Source organism: Fusarium musae, chromosome 11 (genome assembly GCF_019915245.1).
Source record: "Fusarium musae strain F31 chromosome 11, whole genome shotgun sequence".
Taxonomy (NCBI): domain Eukaryota; kingdom Fungi; phylum Ascomycota; class Sordariomycetes; order Hypocreales; family Nectriaceae; genus Fusarium; species Fusarium musae.
In genome coordinates this window covers 661,024-678,873 of record NC_058397.1, presented here as the reverse complement: position 1 = coordinate 678,873, position 17,850 = coordinate 661,024, and the positions used below count along the sequence as shown (strand labels likewise).

At 50.2% G+C, this 17,850-nt stretch overlaps 6 protein-coding genes across 6 annotated transcripts; all 6 read left to right on the top strand.

Annotated features, from left to right (window-relative positions):
* Positions 1–103: 103 nt before the first annotated feature.
* On the top strand, positions 104–1,252 carry J7337_013286 (uncharacterized protein; the record flags this gene model as incomplete). Its single annotated transcript, XM_044830779.1, has 2 exons — positions 104–157; positions 212–1,252. The coding sequence occupies 2 exons, from the start codon at positions 104–106 to the stop codon at positions 1,250–1,252; spliced, it is 1,095 nt and encodes a 364-aa protein (XP_044674054.1).
* A 4,094-nt stretch (positions 1,253–5,346) lies between these two features.
* J7337_013285 (uncharacterized protein) lies at positions 5,347–6,762 on the top strand (the record flags this gene model as incomplete). The annotated part of the gene is made up of 5 exons (XM_044830778.1): positions 5,347–5,384; positions 5,433–5,617; positions 5,672–6,144; positions 6,328–6,530; positions 6,588–6,762. 5 exons carry the CDS (start codon positions 5,347–5,349, stop codon positions 6,760–6,762), a joined length of 1,074 nt encoding a protein of 357 aa, XP_044674053.1.
* A 201-nt stretch (positions 6,763–6,963) lies between these two features.
* Positions 6,964–8,232, top strand: J7337_013284 (uncharacterized protein; the record flags this gene model as incomplete). The annotated part of the gene is made up of 4 exons (XM_044830777.1): positions 6,964–7,182; positions 7,241–7,705; positions 7,762–7,957; positions 8,012–8,232. The coding sequence occupies 4 exons, from the start codon at positions 6,964–6,966 to the stop codon at positions 8,230–8,232; spliced, it is 1,101 nt and encodes a 366-aa protein (XP_044674052.1).
* Positions 8,233–9,160: 928 nt separating this feature from the next.
* J7337_013283 (uncharacterized protein) lies at positions 9,161–11,418 on the top strand (the record flags this gene model as incomplete). Its single annotated transcript, XM_044830776.1, has 6 exons — positions 9,161–9,852; positions 9,901–9,971; positions 10,022–10,561; positions 10,609–10,853; positions 10,903–11,231; positions 11,283–11,418. 6 exons carry the CDS (start codon positions 9,161–9,163, stop codon positions 11,416–11,418), a joined length of 2,013 nt encoding a protein of 670 aa, XP_044674051.1.
* Positions 11,419–12,084: 666 nt separating this feature from the next.
* J7337_013282 (uncharacterized protein) lies at positions 12,085–13,230 on the top strand (the record flags this gene model as incomplete). Its single annotated transcript, XM_044830775.1, has 1 exon — positions 12,085–13,230. One exon carries the CDS (start codon positions 12,085–12,087, stop codon positions 13,228–13,230), a length of 1,146 nt encoding a protein of 381 aa, XP_044674050.1.
* A 2,166-nt stretch (positions 13,231–15,396) lies between these two features.
* On the top strand, positions 15,397–16,959 carry J7337_013281 (uncharacterized protein; the record flags this gene model as incomplete). Its single annotated transcript, XM_044830774.1, has 3 exons — positions 15,397–15,553; positions 15,610–16,801; positions 16,854–16,959. The coding sequence occupies 3 exons, from the start codon at positions 15,397–15,399 to the stop codon at positions 16,957–16,959; spliced, it is 1,455 nt and encodes a 484-aa protein (XP_044674049.1).
* Positions 16,960–17,850: the final 891 nt, after the last annotated feature.

The following is a 17,850-nucleotide window of genomic DNA, read 5'->3' as shown; positions in this document are numbered from 1 at the left end:
GGCGGGAGATAACGCGGCAATCGGCTCTGCAGGTAGAAGGTCTTGATATCGCTCTTCAAGGTTCGAGGCCGAGAGCTTTGTGAAACACAGAGAAGCCAACGCAATGGCGTCCGACGCAGCTCTACCATCTCAGATGAGAGCGGCCTACATCGCAGAGGTGAGCATGACTACAGAGAATTAGCCGCCATGTACCAATGCTGATGTTTCCCAGTATAGCAAACCGTATGCCTTGGGAGAGCGCTCACTGCCCTCCATCAGAGACACAGACATTCTCGTGCGAGTTCACGCCGCTGGGTTCTGTCACTCAGACCTACAAGCATTGCAAGGCGAGTTTGAGAAACCGGCACCAATTGGCCTGATACCATCTCATGAAATAGCCGGCGTTGTCGCCAAACTTGGGATCAAGTACACGGGAGACCTCAAAGTCGGCGATCGTGTTGGCGTCCTTAACTTCAAGCATGCTTGTGGAGCATGTGTAGGATGTCGCTTGACGCAGAGAAGAGGCGAAGAGCTTGATCCAAGGTTCTGTGATAACAGGGAAACTGCCGGCTTCTTGCACGATGGAGGCTTTGCGGAGTACGCATCTGCTGATCCAGAAACAACCGTGAAACTGCCGGACTCGATCTTGTTCGAGCAAGCTGCGCCGCTTACTTGTGCGGGAGCAACAGTTTGGGGAAGTCTTGAGGGCGCGACGGCGGGAGTGGGTAAGGGAGAGACGATTGCGATCGTGGGTATCGGCGGACTCGGGCACTTGGGAGTGCAGTTCGCAAAAGCGCTCGGGTTCAAGGTCGTCGCGGTGGATAGCAGAGAAGCAGGTCGACAGTTAGCATCAGACGTGGAGAACTCAGCACTGAAGCCAGACCTCGTTGTCGACTCTTCCGACACCGCAGCTGCATCAAAGGCGATCTATGACTTCACAAACGGCGAAGGTGTCGCAGCAGCTATTGTATGCACGCCTTCGTTGCAAGCGAATCGGTGGGCGCTCAATATTCTCAGGATCAAGGGGACGTTGGGAATACTAGGTCTTCCGCAGGAGTCGTGGCAGTTCGACGCTGCACCGATTGTGTTTCGGGAGTTGACGATCAAGGGGAGTTATGTCGCGGGGAGAGCAGCGACGGAGAGGATGATGAAGGTCGTGGAGGAGGCGGGTGTCAGGTCGCATTTGACTGTGTTGCCGTTCGACAAGATTCCGGACATTGTTGAGATTTACGAGGATGCGGCGTTTAAGGGACGGATTGTTGTACAGATATGAGTAACGAAGAGATATTGAGACCAAAGAGGCTTTCAGATGTGATCTGGGTGTGCTCGCAAGAATTTAGTGGAAAATCTGCTGGGGAAGAAGCTTGAGTGGAAGCTGAGTCTTGGTAGTAGGAGATGAGGATGATTCATGTGACTCCACAAGCTCCCTTCTCACAACAACTCGGCAGTCAACAGTCAATCGCACACAGGCATTCATCTACGCAGGTCACAGTGATTCCGCCTGTTTCTCTTACTTGGCGCAACCGCCCGAGATCTTTTACATCTTGTCAACAAACGTCACGCTTACTTGTTTCTTTGACATCACGCAGGCAACGATGTACGGTAAGAGACTCGTTCATGTACTCATTCATGTGAGCTAGAAGTGTTATTTGCAGTTGAGACCTCAGAATTTTGCAGTAGCTATTGGCCAGTCATCACGGTATTGATGTCTAAGTTGTGGGCTTGAAGTGTTATTAATAGTTGAGATTTGTGGCTGTGAGCTTATTCCAGCAGAGAACCTAGCAGTTGAGACCTGTGGCCGAGAGCTTATAATCACCACCCTGTTCATGTACTCTGTGGCCTGGTCCTTCATCGGGGTGATCTCACTGTACACGGCCTGTGAGTAGACATGGATGGCTCCGTGTCGGAGCCTCCACTTCCCACCCTGCTCTCCACAAAACTGCATGCTCCGGCGTGACAGCGTACTGGGGATGCCTGTGTTTACGCAGTCCGGGCCCCTCCCCCAAAACCTCCCTCTGCTGCAATAGTTCAGGCGTTCCGATGTTACGAATGAAATGCTCCGGGTCTCTTCCCACCTGTTCAAAGCCCTAGCCATCTTTCAGCCAAACTGGACCTTTGAGGGTGACCATCTTGGCTCTGGGCGTATGGGACCTTCTTCAGAGCTGGGACTCCCAACTCCCAAGACTCTTCCTGGTGCCGACCACATCTTCACGTTCACAAGGTCGCTGGTACCATTGGTTGGTTGGCTGATGTTGCTTGAGAAGTGTTGTTTTGAGTTGATAGACCTGACAGCTGATACTTGCATCGCGAGCGAGAGTTCTGCCGCGCTAGTTCTCCTCGGACACACAGACGTGTTTGAGCTTGGCCTGGTACAAGAGGTTGCGCTTCAAGTTCTCCTCAGACAGATGGCGACGTCGGATAAGGCAACTCTTGGCCTTCTTCTTCCGCGGCCCTTACTCGACCGCCTACAGATACGGCGGGAGAAGCCTTCCAAACCCGTTGGAGATTGGCGAGTCCAATGTTGGTGGTCCCATCTTCGTGCGAGGTCCGTGGCAGGGACGAATGACGGATTCAAAGATCTGCCAAAAGTCGCCGTGTGACTCGAAGAAGCGCAAGTACTTAGCTTGCTTCCTTGAAAGACAGTATCGGACGTCAACTTGGATGAAGACCCGGGGAGGATCTCGGAATGGGTTATCGTGAACGGGATCTGCAGATCCCCTCCCTATGAGGTTCAAACTGCGGGCCTCGAGTGCAAGCAGATGGGCTCTGTGGATGACTGGCCGCTGGCTAGACCCGAGACCATTCGTCATTCAGTTGCATCATCCAAGTCTTTACCCGCCGCGACACGGACGAAGCCCCGGACGGTTAGTCCACTGGTGCTAAGCCGGGCAGGGTGCTGTGTTGGAGGCCCGGGTTGGAGGCTTCTGCGATCTCGGCGTTGCTGTTGAGGTTGCTGGACCATTTCCACAACCCGTTGTGCTTTTTTGATCTCTGAAGAAATTGGCATCCCAGAAGCTATTGACTTGTGGGGGTATGCGACGATGGGTGGTCATTTGTGATCGGGAGCACAGCAAAGATGATTGTTTGGGGGCTGCCATGATGTGAGCCCACATTGGACATGGCCCAGTGTTGGGACACGAATGACAAGGCAACGAGCTTGAGGTGCAAAGGATATTGGGAAGAGATGAAAGGGGAGAGTGGTTTTTGGAGAGTGATGGGTTGGCAGCTGGCTTCTGTTGGGACGCAGTTAGCTTGAGCCCCTTCTTCACTGGATCAGTCGACATACTGGGTGCTGCTCAACTCAATGTGAGCGAGATCCGGTGCTTATTCTCGACATCAGCGGCCAAGAGCTCCCGTGCACTGAGGGAGTTACGGCGCGTGATGGTGAGGGAGGGTAATGATGATGGAGTGCACAGCAAAGTGTTGGCTTGGTGGAGTGAACACAAGGTAAGAAATGGAGAGGAGGAGGTTTCGTTCGAAGATCAAGAGAGGGGAAGGAGTTTTGTGCGAGGAACTCGGTGTGCGAGCAGTTAGGGCTTCTATGGACTGGGAAAGAAGATGCTGGAAGGCTGCCAGTGGCAGAGAGAGGGCAGGACGTTGCCATATCACGCCATGCCCCTTTTGGATGGGGGCTCAGCTGGTTGCCCTGCCTTGGCTTCCAGGCATCTTGCCTCAGAGTACTCTCATAAGGAGGGGAACAGCAATGAAACGAGCTACAGTGGGCATTGATCCGGCAGAGCGTCAAAGCACTGGCAAACAGATCAGCCTCGAGATTGAGCGCAAGCTCCGTCCACTGGCTATGGTCCCACAACGAGGTATACTCTACGGCACAACCAAAGATTGCCTTATAAGCCACTTGAGATATGCACAAGGAGAGCCTACTACCATGTTCTTATCCCTATGCTGGCGATCGGTCAAACTCCAATCCAGACGCCACCTTGTCTGTTCGTCCCTTCACATTAAGTTCACAGATCGAAATGATCACAAACAATGAAAGTGGCTCCCAGTAGGAACTCAATAAAATAGAGAAACGCAGGAGAACACTGAAGTCATTCTTCTTTGACCAACTACATGAAGTGCAATTTGGACAAGGCAAAGCGAGCCCCAATTCTGACCCCCTTGACTCTTCGTCCACCCACCCTGATACGGTGAGGGAAACGCGTTTGTTCCACACGCTTAGCCTTCCCCGTCGAAGGCTCTGCGACTGCCTTAAGCTTCTCGTCAAGTCAGGTTATGGAACATTGCCAACCCACACAATGTGTGTAGTAGATTCCGAAATGTGGAGAGAACTCCTCGCTACAGCCAGAGGGTTACAGTCACTCCGGGGTGTCACACAATGCGTGATGGAATCACCGAAGAAAGTCACCTCCGTATCCATCGCGGGACACAGAAAAACTTGAAGACTGCACTATGATCTGCAAAGTCTCTGCTCACCACAACTTTAGACCACACTCATTGTCGCTGCATATACCCCTTACGAACCACAGATTCATGAATTTTACATCAAACTTCTCATGGATAACTCTTCACGACTCAAAAGCAAAGGGATTTCGAAATTGTCGAATTGTTAGGAAGCACAAACAGGTAGATTGAAACGTATTCAGACGTTTGTATCCGGCTCTTCCCTCACCGTGAACGTGGACCCAAGTGAACCGTGCAATGTTCTGTAGACGACACCGGAACATGTGGGTACCGGAACAGAGGAGCCAAATAAGTTAAGGTACCTGTCAACAGTAAGGAAATGAGTACTGTTGAAGTCGCAGATTTGCAAAACAGCCTGTATGCCAAGCCAAGAGGTTAAGAAATGCCAGCGAAGGAACAAACACTCTATCTGGCTAAAGGTATTGTATCTTGGCTTTGCTCGTGTTGCGGCCTGCTCTATGGTTAAAGGAAAGACTGTCATGATCGGTTGAGCCAGCGACATCTTGATATGACTGACATCTGAACACGTCTGTCTGGCGCGATAAACTCGTGCCATGTGTTGTTCATTCTGCCACTGCAGGTAACTAATAATTGACAGTGTCCATAGAGAGTCAGTTGGTTATCTTGAGAGCAGTATCACTAGATTTGTAAGCCATGATAAAGTCGGGCGCAAAGAACTCTGCCATGGTTTAATACACCAGACCCATCACTGCTGTCGATTTCTACCAGTAGGGGCGATGCTGGTGCAACCCCACCACAGTCTGTTCCACTGGTATCGGATTGTTTACTTGACACTGGCTACAGCCTAGCAACCCATACGAAATCGTTCTTTGCGACCTCAACCTGGTATGCATCTTTCATCCCATCTCATCCCAACAACCTACTTCCTTGCCCCCTACAACAACAACAACAACAACAACAGCGCAGAGCAATTAACTCCTCAAAATGTCCTACGAGTCTCAAATGAAGCCATGTGCCTTGCTGTTCGTATCTCCCTCTTCTCATAAAGTTCAATTCTGACTTCATCCAAGTTTCGGCGACGCTGGCAAAGTCATTGCCGGAACGCCCAGTCTTGGTTTTCGTACAAAGATCGAAGCACGCGTGGGAACGGCCAGACCTCCCTGTGCGAATCCTTACTTTGGGTTCACCCTGACCTTTCCTCGTGATCCTGGCCAGGTCGCGAGTGAAAAGGAGGGCAAGGGTGTATGCTTCGCATGTAAGTGTCAAAGTTCAAGAACCCCTGATGCGCACATCTGACCTTTCATTCCAGACGACCCGATCACCGACAAGCCTGTCCTATCGGACTTCACCGTCACAGTAAAGTTTCCGCGAGGTAAAACTTCCTGCACTCATCTGCCAGTACCAGCAGAGATAAAAGACAAATTCGCGAAAGTTCAAGACTGGCAAGGATTTACTCACCTCGTCGTGAAGCTGAACGATTCATCCAATTCAACGATCGAGGGATACAGAAAAGAATACTTCAACTCTCCCGACCCTAAACTCCAAGCCTGGGTGAACTACCACGGGAGGATCGACGGTGTCTCGTTCCTTGAGGTGCTGCACCAGCGCGTCTTCTCTTTCGTCGTTGAACTTCCTATCGGCTCTTGCAAGGAGATCATGGGGGACCAAAACCTTCCGGGGCCATTTTCGTATGGTTACGCGTACCAGCCAGTTGACGTGCAGCAAATGAAGACACTTGTGGATGACAACAAAGGCGGTGCATTTCCGGCCTGCTATTGGTCAGTAAGCCCGTTCACTTTAATCACTGCGTGTACTAATGAACCTGGTAGTTTCGATACTGATGACGCTCACATAACCGCCATCAACTAGAGTGTCATTCAAGACACCCTTTGGGTCCACCGCGAGGCCGAGATAGTATGTACCACATCATAGAACCGACGAGAATAGGGGCTTACGTGACTACAGATTGCCGAGGAACGATTACCCGCCTACTTCGTCTCTCCGAATGGTCCAGTCCCACCAGGCACAGCCGCACATCTTGTGATTCCAGTTTTCAAGGCATGGAGCGACCGGCATCGTCACGCTTGGCCGCGGCTGACGGCCAACCCTCTTGTCAAGGTGAAGATTTACGATGTTGTCACTCCCGGCCATACTGGGCCAGCCCTCTGGTTAGTTGAAGTTCCTCACTGAGCCTTGAAACATGAAATAACGATTGTACTTCTCAGGACCGGGAGGATCATGGAAAATGGCAACTTGGCGCCAGAGCTACGAGCGCATCTGGCCGATGACCAAGACCTGATCATTCGCGTCCGCACAGCCTCCGTCCCCCGAATCGGTGTGCGCCACTACCCCGACCAAAGAACCGCCATCACAGCCCTCGGCAAGAGATTACAGAACTAGAACGTCGTATCTCTCGTTTTTGATGCAGGAATGGCAGAAGCAGAGCGGAAGGTCAAGAACATGCGTATCTTTAAACCAAACCACCAGCCAACAAATCGACAAGCGTGGGGCATGGCCTTGGACAATGCAGGAAACGTCCTAGATCCGCGTACGCTCAGTGCGGACCAAGTGAGGCTGTACTTTACGGTACTAACCCAGACGATGGCTCACAGGGCCGTTCTTCGTGGTACGGGCTTTTACGAAGTGTTGTCCCAGAAGTGGACCGGCTTGAGCATTGGCGCTCTTCCGAGTATGTGCTACCGACTGTACGATGACCGTTACTTGATGCAATGCATCACTGAAGAGGCAGGCTACCATGACCTACAGCGCTTTCGTGAGTACTTATTGGGCTGTGAGCTCAACATTGGCCTCATCATCGGCGTAAGTCCCTCATTTCACTTTGTATCCACCGCAGATTGATACTAATGAATCCTCCCAGCGATCGGGATCCGGAACGGCAACCTTGGGAGCTGCTGCAGCTCTGGCGATGCAAGTCCAGCTGGGGCAGATTCTGTGCTCTGGCCCTTCCCATGAGGCGATCGATATCTTTGCCGACCGCCTGGATCGAAGAGCAAGAGCCGTCGCCGCACGGTACAACACCGTAATGCCTGCGGGCGATCCTAAGCGATGCCACCATCGAATGGTGGTCCGAATGTACAAGCATGGGGAAGAACTCAACGCTGTTACCAAGCTAGTGAAGAACTCTGAGGATCTTGAGTGGACCGCCCGCGGGGGCGAGTTCGCTGAGCAAAGCCATTGGAAGCTACCTCTGTCCTTGACATACTGGTTCTTGGTAGTCATGCGCTCAAGCGCCGTACCACCGCTCGACCAAGACTCGAAACCAGGCCTGGTAAAACTCCAGGCCGAGATCGACACGCGCCCCGATCTGTTGCATCTACGTCAGGTAAAGTGCCATTTTTGATTAGTTAACAAATGCTGAAATCATACTGACAAAGACAGTGGGTGACTGGGCAGATGGATTCTGTGAAATATGCCGCCACCGCCAACCCTATTAGAAACATCAAGGATGTGTTGTTTCAAGTAATGTGCCAGGCGGATTTTCTTTGCGTCCATCCTGCTGACACAGAAATGTCGCCGATTCCTCAATGGAAGAGTACCATTGCTCGAGGTCTTGTTATTAGCGAAGCCGGTAGCAGTAAGTCATGTTGACCAACCATATAGAGGGCCCAATAGCTAACCATAATACAAGTGAGCCGAGCGGACTTCTACGGTCTCTGGGGAAACTCCCTCCTTCCTTGTTTTCTTTTTGGTGATCCTGATCAAAGGCCTGTCGTTCTTACAACTGAGGAGGCTGACGGCGACGGCAATTTGTACAACCGATTTGCGGCAGATGGCGCAGTTTCGCCGCTGAAATATCTCATGGCAACAGGCATCCCCGTGTTCCGCTTGGATGTTTCTGCGCAGCCCTAACGAAATGTTCGAGTGCTAAGGTTTTAGGATCATGGGTAGAATATCTACGACATCGAGGACGGCATTAGCGAGGGGTATTGATTTGTTGACGTATTAAAGGACACAGTTGGTTATGTTTATGATGTGAGAAATAGATTCAGACGTTGTAATCTGTTTGTATTGCTCGCACATTGCGGGCTTCTTCTTTAATCTTTCAACTGAATGAGTCCTGGTTGTTGCCAATACTTCCTGCACAATTGCTGAAGCATGTGAAAGGTGTCAGAATTATAACACAAATGAATGGAATCTCTGGCTCTATTAAACTTCTTTGTAAATCATGATCTAATTATAAAATCAAGTACAATTGGTTATATCGTAGAACGTGGTGGTACTGACAAAATGCACAAGCCTTTTTCTGTTTTGAAGATGAAGTCATACAATTGTCCTTCGTATGTTTTCCAATCAATTCTTCATGCGCATCGTCGAATGAGCCACCGACCAATGATCGCCGCACGTGAAAACCAGTGGCTGCACCGATCGTCAGAAAACACCAAAAAAGCGCCGATCAGTCAAGAATCTAGATTCATCCATCTCACAAATGACTTCACCCCAACCGTTTCTGGGTGCAACACACCAACATCTTATCTTCGGGGCAAACCGTCCGGGCCTGAACCTTGATTAGTGGCACATCCGCAGTGAGAATGCATGTCATTGTGCTGCGGGGTCTAGGCTGAGGGTGCCATCGTTTGCAGCAGTTGGCATGCCACTGGTCGGTTTGTGGCGCCCTGTAGAGGTGTGGTCGTTATCAATTGACATCAGATATCTTTCACCGACTTTGTTATCTGACTTTGGGACCACGTCATTGTGTTCGTAGAGATGATGTAAAAACATCACCACCTCTACCTTTGGAGTTCTTCCATCGCGCGTTGACTCTAGCAGGTTAAGCAACATGTCGCTACCTACGAGCTCACCGTTTAATCCCGACGGGGAACGTCGAGAAAGAAGACATTCTATCTTTGCTGATTTTATTCCAGACGATTTAACATTCCCGCCCCCGTTCATCGGCCCAACTCCAAAGGTGGAAGAGATTCTCAACCGCGATATTGACGAGTGCTCCTCTGGAGATGAACACCGCGATGAAGAAGCCATCGAAGACCCGCGATACGTAAACGAAACAGACGTCCAACTTGCCTTTCATCCAACAGGTATCGCCTTTGGCCAAGGCTTCTCAACCGTTCCACCTTCAAGCATCGACATCCCGCCCCCAAACCCCCACGACTTTGAGCAATCCCTCCGCGCCGAAGTTTCCCTCCTCCGCGACAATGATATCATTCCACCGAGACATCCTCCGACAGGATGGAAGACTACAAAGCTCGGCCGTCTGTATCGACACCTGTTTAGTACGCGCGTGCACGATCACGACAAGCCGCTCTTCGCATCAGAAGATTCGGGCGAGACAACACCGTTGTTGAGGGACAGAGTTGTGAGGTTCGATGGAATTCCGCCGACGCCGGGGCCTGATGAGGTTCATAAGCGGTGGGAGGAGGCTCTGGCGTCGCATAAGATTGATACGACGTGGCAGCGTGAGACCAAGACGTTGATTCAATACGCGCTCCCTCTTATCGTCACTTTCCTCTTGCAGTAAGTATCGCGATGATGCAAGTGAGTATTGACACTGATCGTTTACAGTTACTCGGTCACTGTCGCTTCTGTCTTAACGGTTGGTCGACTTGGGATGGAGGAGCTCGCCGCTGTCAATTGTAAGTATTCAACAGCTTTATCAATCTGATACACATGCTAACATGTTCAGTGGCTACAATGACTGCCTCGATCACTTACTACGTCCCCGTTCAAGGCCTGGCAACATGTCTCGACACCCTGTGCGCACAAGCCTATGGTTCCGGCCATAAGCATCTCGTTGGCCTTCAAGCGCAGAGAATGACCTGGCTTCTTTGGATAATCATGATTCCCATTGCTGTCGTCTGGTGGTTTTCTGAACCCATCCTCGCTGCAGCCGTTGGCCCAGGCCGCACAACACAATTGGCCGCTTTGTACATGCGCATCCTCATCGCGGGCATGCCAGGTGTCAGTGCATTCGAGAGCGCGAAGCGGTTCGTTCAGAGTCAGGGTCTGTTCCATGCAACAACTTACACGCTTTTGGTCGGAGCGCCGTTGAGCTTCTTGCAGAATTGGCTGTTTGTGTTCAAGTTTGGATGGGGCTTTCCTGGTGCCGCCATCGCGATGGCTGTCACTCACAACCTCCTCCCGATTCTTTTGATTCTCTACGTACGGCTGTTTGAGGGCTATGAGTGCTGGAAGGGTTTCAGCCGCAAGGCTTTCACAAACTGGGGTAAATTGCCCTGGCATCTCATAACACACCCTTTCTGACTGCTACAGGTCCGATGATCAAGTTGGCTTTGCCGGGAATGATCATGATCGAAGCCCAGTTCTCTGTCCTGGAGATTCTCACCATCGCCGCAGGACGGTTCGGTACAGCGCAACTAGCAGCTCAAGGAGTCTTGGTTACCGTGACGTCAATGTCATTCAATATTCCATTCCCACTGGCCATCGCGACCTCGACTCGAGTCGCAAACCTTATTGGGGCTGATTTGAGCAAGGCTGCGCGTGTGACTGCCAAAGTGGTGAGTCCAGTCTCATTTCGGTCACTGTACAAACTGACTGACATCATAGGCCATCGTTGCTGCACTCATCGTGGGGAGCATCAACTTGACAATTTTTTCGACTCTCCGAAGACAAATTCCCGCCGTGTTCACGGAAGACGAGCAAGTCATCAATATCGCATCGAACGTCATACTCGTCTGTGCCGTTATGCAAATCTTTGACGCGTTAGCAGCCGTCTCGCATGGACTTCTTCGCGGAATCGGAAGGCAATCCATTGGATCCTACGCCAATCTCTTCGCCTACTACATGGTCGCTCTTCCAATCGCCCTCGGCACCAGTTTCGGACTGGGCTGGGGCTTAGCTGGACTCTGGGTTGGTTTAACAGCGGGTCTTGCTGTGTAAGTTGTACCCTCCTCTCCTTGTCCACGACTTGTCTGACCGTTTTGCAGGGTATCTGGGCTTGAGGCTATGTATTTGTACTTCACAGACTGGGAGGAAGCTGTGAGGCAAGCTGAGGCAAGAATGCGAACCGAGACGAATAGAAGACGATCTTCGCTGTCAGGCCTGTCACAGGAAAGAAACTAAGATCACTGTGGTCACATGATTCAATGTTTCGTTTGTATTTTTATTAGCGACGAGCGGATTTTGTGCTTTCATTTTGGTCGCGTTGCAGCGAAGCGCATGGGCATCAGATTGAACAAAACAGCAAGCAAGCGGTATCTTTTATAGTTGTTTTAGCGATTTAATTATTCTTACTTTTGAATGCCGAAACCTTCGTACCGTAGCCTGGTCCACAACGTTAAAGATCTCATCGAGCGACGGGTGAAGATCGCGATGGTGTAAAGCTTGCTTGGTGCTGTGGAGATCTTGGCCTGATCCAATTTTACGGCTAAAGCCGAACAAGCTTCTTGCTTGGCCCGACCCTTAATGCATTAGCGAATGCCAAAGCGTCCATCGTCAATAACTCAAATTGAAATAAACAATTCGTCACCGTCTCTCAGTCAATTCCTTATCTTCAGCTGTCGAAAGATCAGGTAAAAATGGCGTCTAAATGTAGCTAGTCGCTCTGTCACGCCTGTTTTGGGGTTGCACGCAAGCGGAGTCAATGATGTCAGATCAATGACGTATGCCGATCAGGGTCTCTCCCTTGATCAAAAGAATGACGGTTTTATTCTGTTGCTATTGTGTTACTGTTACCCCTCCATCTTCCCGATCTTCAGGGTTCAACCTTACAAGATATCATTATTCCCGATGGCAACCCAAACTGTTAACCCCTCGACCGTTGATGGTTACCGTGACTCGGACGATGAGTTCAGCTCAGATGATCAGGAGTTTCACGTTGATGAGCGCTCTGGGCGGTCTTGGCCGACCAAGATTCTTCATAACGTTATCCAGCCTATCAAGCCAAAGTTGGTAGAGATTGGGAAGGTTTCATCTGCTGATCCTACACGATGCAAGCCTTCGAGGGGAGCGAGGAAGAGATGTGATGTTCAAGAGAACAAGGTTGAGGGCATTTGGACGTATGATATGACTCCAAAGACTTCTGATGGAGAGAAGAGGTCCTATGCCAGAAGGATATTGTACTTTGCTGGAGGTGGATGGCAAGCACCTCCAAGTGGTAAGCAAACCATTTTCTCGCCAGGAGCCCTACTAACGTTTGCAGGCCAACATTGGACTTTCTGCGGAGAGATGATAAACCGCCTGCAGGATACTAGACTCACCCTCGTCTCGTACCCCCTAGCGCCCAAGGACCCCGTTCAAGACGCATTCCCAGCTATCTGCAAGACTTACAATGTCTTGTTGAAGGAGTCATCTGACCTTGGCGAGAGGGTGATCGTTGCAGGAGACAGTTCAGGAGGCAACATTGCCCTATGCCTGGTGACTTGGACCATGAGACATCAATATGTACAAGCCGTTCGACCTCCGTCTGCCATCCTAGCCATCACTGCGACCACCGATTTACGTCACAATCACCCCGACATCAAAAAGGTAGACAAAGTTGATCCTATTCTGAGCGAGTCGTCCATCAATGAAACAGCCGGTGCATGGGCTCCTGGACACTCAGATGTGAATCAACAAAACGGGACGAACACGGAATCAACAGATAGGAATGAAAAGCTCGACTGGTCCGCCGATGATCCCCGAGTATCACCCATCCATGCCGACTTGGGCGTCTGTATCAGGAACAACGTCAAGATCCATGGTATTACAGCTTCACATGATGTTCTTGGGCCAGAGGCTGTTGAGTTCAGAGAGAGATGTAGAAAGGAAGGTGTTGATGGAGAGTGGTTGTCTTGGGGTGATCAGATGCATTGCTTCCCGTTGGCATACAAGTATGGGTTGAAGGAGAGTAAGGAGGGGCTTGAATGGATTATTGATGTTTTGAAGAAATGCTGAGAGATACCCTGTATACGAATGAGATAGAGTATAATGGAGTTGGTGGTGACTTGGAATCGTGGCTCGTTGACTTCGTGCCAGTGATTACCAATACTCATCCTGAAGGTTAGATGGGCCAAACATGTTTTGGCCTCCAGGATTGTAGACCCGGCTATTGAGCAATCTCCGGTAATTCGTCCCAGTTGTAGTGCTGCCACTGCCATCCCAAAAAGTGGACTACTTGAACAAGCGAACAAACCATCTTATCAAGCAAACAGGCACAAATTCAGTGAACACTATGGTTTGGTTTCCCCCTGGCATTCCAAACACGATCAATGAAGATGAACACAAACGCCAGTTGCCATCCTTTAAAGTTCGTCTTCCTCATCTCAAGCTACCCAGTTTCTTGCAACGACCTGATTCCACGAACACTCTTCATCACTTCTCTACACCAAAAGGCTTAACATCACATCGCCGGAACCAGCCCACTATGCCCGGTAGAGATCGCGGAATATCTTATGACGCTTCCCCTCACACCAAAGAAATGCCTCGTGTCCTCTGCCCCAAGTGCAATACGAGTGAGAAAGAGGTTTGGGTCATGCCTGGCCACTCCTGCCCCTATTGCGGTTACGTGGTAAGTGGATGAGGCCTTTGGAGCTCTTCCAATAATATATTGAGGTTATATACAGACTCAAGCCTCCAAGAACTCAACCATCTCGATTTTCAATATGGTCGAGCGTTAGCCCGTATGCATGGCCATTTATCGGCTTCCGCAATTTGCGATTAGTTACACGATTTGATTTGGAGAGATCATCTGTATTTCTTGCACCATGCGATAGCCCCTGTTCAATGCCAAAAGAAAACCGTTTTGGGGGCAGGGTTCGAACCCGCGAGCAAAAACGAAGAGTGGCCGAGGGAGGAAGGTTTTTAGGAGCGGAGTTTAGGGTCTATAGGTTTTTAGGTAGGTAGATACCACTCGACCACTCTTCGCTGAAGTGTAGAGTGTGACTTTGGTATATAGCCCTTCCCCTGGGCAGGTCTTGCGTGCCAATCCAAGTGCGTAGCACAGCGTGTGATGCTCCGTGCAACTGTCACCCAGTGACCAGGCTTGTTGCTTGAAATTTGCTACCAACAGCGGACCACCGAAGTGACCGAACTTGGACTCTCGTTGAAGGTTGCCTCCAAGTGACTGAGCCTTATGAAGCTCTTCATCATGCTACTGCGGAGCCTGGTCCTCTTCAGTCTCATCAACTCTTCCGCCATTTGCCTTGTTGCTGGGCTCACTCACATATTCGATTCCTTCCATTTTGTATTGCAGGTGAGATCAACCACTACTAGACGACAGATGCCGACCTTCAGACCTGTTGATATTTCTCATTCATGCGTACGCAGCTTGTAGACTGTAGCGTGTCAGTCTGTCAAAAATGTGAGTCGCGCCGAAATCTGTCTTCTCGCAGGATAGCATCTCCCTCGACGCGTTCAATTCCACGGATATGCTAACCTACGACAGTACATGTCCCCAAGATCGATGTATATCTTATTCCAATAAAATATCATATCAATAGTTTTTATTGGCGCCAATTGCCTCAGCCCGCCACGAAACGTCGCACAGGGATGAAATTGCGACATTGGGAGCACGCAATTCGCCCCGCGTCTGAGAGCATATTCTCACCACGATAACGAGCTCGACAAGCATGAATGCCCAAAACAAGTAATTATCGATATCGCTACTGGTCCGGTGGGGTTATTTGATTGGTTTGAAGATTCCATTGCATGAATCCAAGAACTGAAACTGCAGATCTGCAATTGTCTCCAGATGCGCCATGGGCATCTGAATGTCTGACAGCAAGAGAAAGGACAGAGATACGGAGTGGTCTGTCAAGCACCTAATACAATATATCAAGCTCATAAATCTCCATATCTATGATCGAAATCCAGATCTGTCGTTCCCCAACGTCGGTCGTCGCATCAAAGTGTCGTCAAATCATGCAATACGCCAAGCAAGCACTATCTCTCAATGTGCACATGGCACCCACGCCTAGTGTCACCCAGTCTGATAAAGAACGCATCTAGCCTCTCGAGATCCCAATTTTCGGATCCTTGCTCGCGTTCGCATATGCTTTAAAGCCCCTGGCCCATCGTCCCAACCTCCGTCCTGCATGATCCTTCATCTGCACATTCATCACAATGTCTGTCGTCAAACAAAAGAAGTGGTATCACATCCAGTGGTACTCTGATACAGATACACCGGAGGAGCGAAAGTTTATCATTAAGCTTGATCTTCTTATCGTTCCGTATGCTGTGATAGCCTATTGGGTGAAGTACATTGATCAGTCCAACTTGAGTATGTCTCCAAACATATCCCACCCTCGTTCCAGACTTTTCACTAATACTTTGCAGATAATGCGTACGTCGCGGGTCTCAAAGAGGACTTGGGCTTCAAAGGCAATGAACTTGTTCAACTGCAAACCTTCTACATCATTGGCGCCGTCCTCGGCCAGATCCCCTTCTTCTTCCTCCTGACCTACGTCCCTATCCACTGGTTGATCCCTGGCTTGGACGTCTGCTGGGGAATATTTACGCTTCTGCAATACCGAGTCAACAGCTTCGCCGAGCTGGCAGCATACAGGTTCCTCGTCGGATGGTTTGAAGCAGCTTTCTTCCCAACCATGCACTACCTCTTTGGCTCATGGTACAGAGGCAACGAGATTGCTCGCCGCGGCGGTATCTTCTACGTCGGCTTATCTCTCGGAACACTTACCGCTGGCCTCATTCAAGCTGGTGCTTCAGCTCGACTCGATGGTGTGAATGGATTGGAGGGTTGGCGCTGGATGTATATTATCTGCGCGCTGATCACCATTCCGGTTGGTATTGCAGGATACTTCGTCATCCCAGGAACACCTGATCAGCCGAATCGCCGCGTTTTGAACCAGCATGACATTGACGTTGGTGAGCAGCGACTGAAACGAGCGGGCCACAGCAGTCATGGAAAGATGAAGCTGGGTCACCTGAAGAGGGTCGTTCTGTCACCCCAATTCTGGGGTATCATTCTCGTCGATGTCTTGTTCTGGAACGCTTCAACTCACAGTAGCTCTGGCTCTTTTCTTTTATGGATTAAAAGTCTGAATCGCTATTCGAAGGCCAAGGTCAACGAGTTGGGTACCATCGCACCAGCCTTGGGCATTTTCTACACTCTCTTCGTTTGCTTTGCGTCAGATCTTGTATTGGGGCCTGCGTGGGCTATCACTGTTTCAACTGTATGGAACGCGCTCGGTCTTATTATTCTCACCATCTGGAACGTCCCCGAATCAGCCCTCTGGTTCGCATACTCGACCATATACGCGTCGGTCGCGCTGTCAAGTGTTCTTCACGGATGGGTCAACACTCAACTTCGAGCATCGCCAGCCGAGCGGTCTTTCACGCTTGTCTTGATCAACGCCATCTCTCAATCGACAACAGCCTGGACACCTTTGCTTGTCTTCCCGACCGTGGAAGGACCTCGTTTCCCGAAAGGTTACCCATTTGCATTGGGATGTGCTATTGGTCTGCTCATTGCGACGCATGCCCTTCATCTATGGCTCAAGCACCGAGAGTAAGTAAACGTACGTGATGAGGAGCATGAAATACCAGCTAACCATCGACAGTCCCCAAGCTGAAGCCCCTACTCAGTTCTTGTCCGAAGAAACCGGTGATATATCTTCCGATACTGGATCTAAGATTGCTAACTCGAAAACTGCATCAGTCAACTAAAGAATTAATTGGGGCGTCGAGGGTATGCCACTTTGTCTAAATGTGTCATGTCACATGATACTTCAAGGTGTTGATGGGATAAGATGTCGGGAGCAATTGAATGTGTTCAAGGGTTGAGCATGGCCGAAGAAAAGTACAACAAAGTTCTTAATATGACGGAACATATCGACAACCCAATAATCAAGGACAATTTGTCGGTTTACTTGCCAAATGCTGTGATTCTGCTGATTTGACGCCCCCCCTGCCGGGTAGCTTGGCAACTGGGCATGACTCGTGATGATCGCCCTGTTGCACCCCAAAACAGGGACTAAGGATTCACTAACGACATTGGGGAAGCCGCTGAAACCCCTGTCCATAATCAACTACCGTCCGGCGTACGGAGTAATCCCCGATCACTGACGCTTCGCGAAGAAAGGCAAGCTTGGTGGTGGATGGCCACAGGATTATGATATGTCTTCGCGGTTGGGACTCTCGGAGAACTGAGAGTTTTCCAGCGTGTTTCTGGTCCATATCATTGCTGTGTTGTTTTATGCTGAATGACATCCGTCTCACGTACTGGAGTTATTCCCGAAACATTGCTGTGCCGCTTCACCAGAATCGGGTCCGGTCGAGGGCAATCATTCGGCCGTTGGAAGAATGACGTCTCGCGACCACGGGAAGAAGCATTTCGACCCATGGTCTTCAACCTGCCATGCATTATGAACATTGCCTGTGATCCTCATCTGGAAACTCCGCATCTCTCGTTCCGCTGTTCTGGCAAGGCAAACCGCGATGTCAATGTGTCGCGGAATTATCCCCGAGACAATCCCAGCCATCAGCAAAAACTTGATCGGCCAAGCAAGCTGAATTCTTGGTTGCTCCAACACAAGCCCCACGCTTCTATTCCCAGCT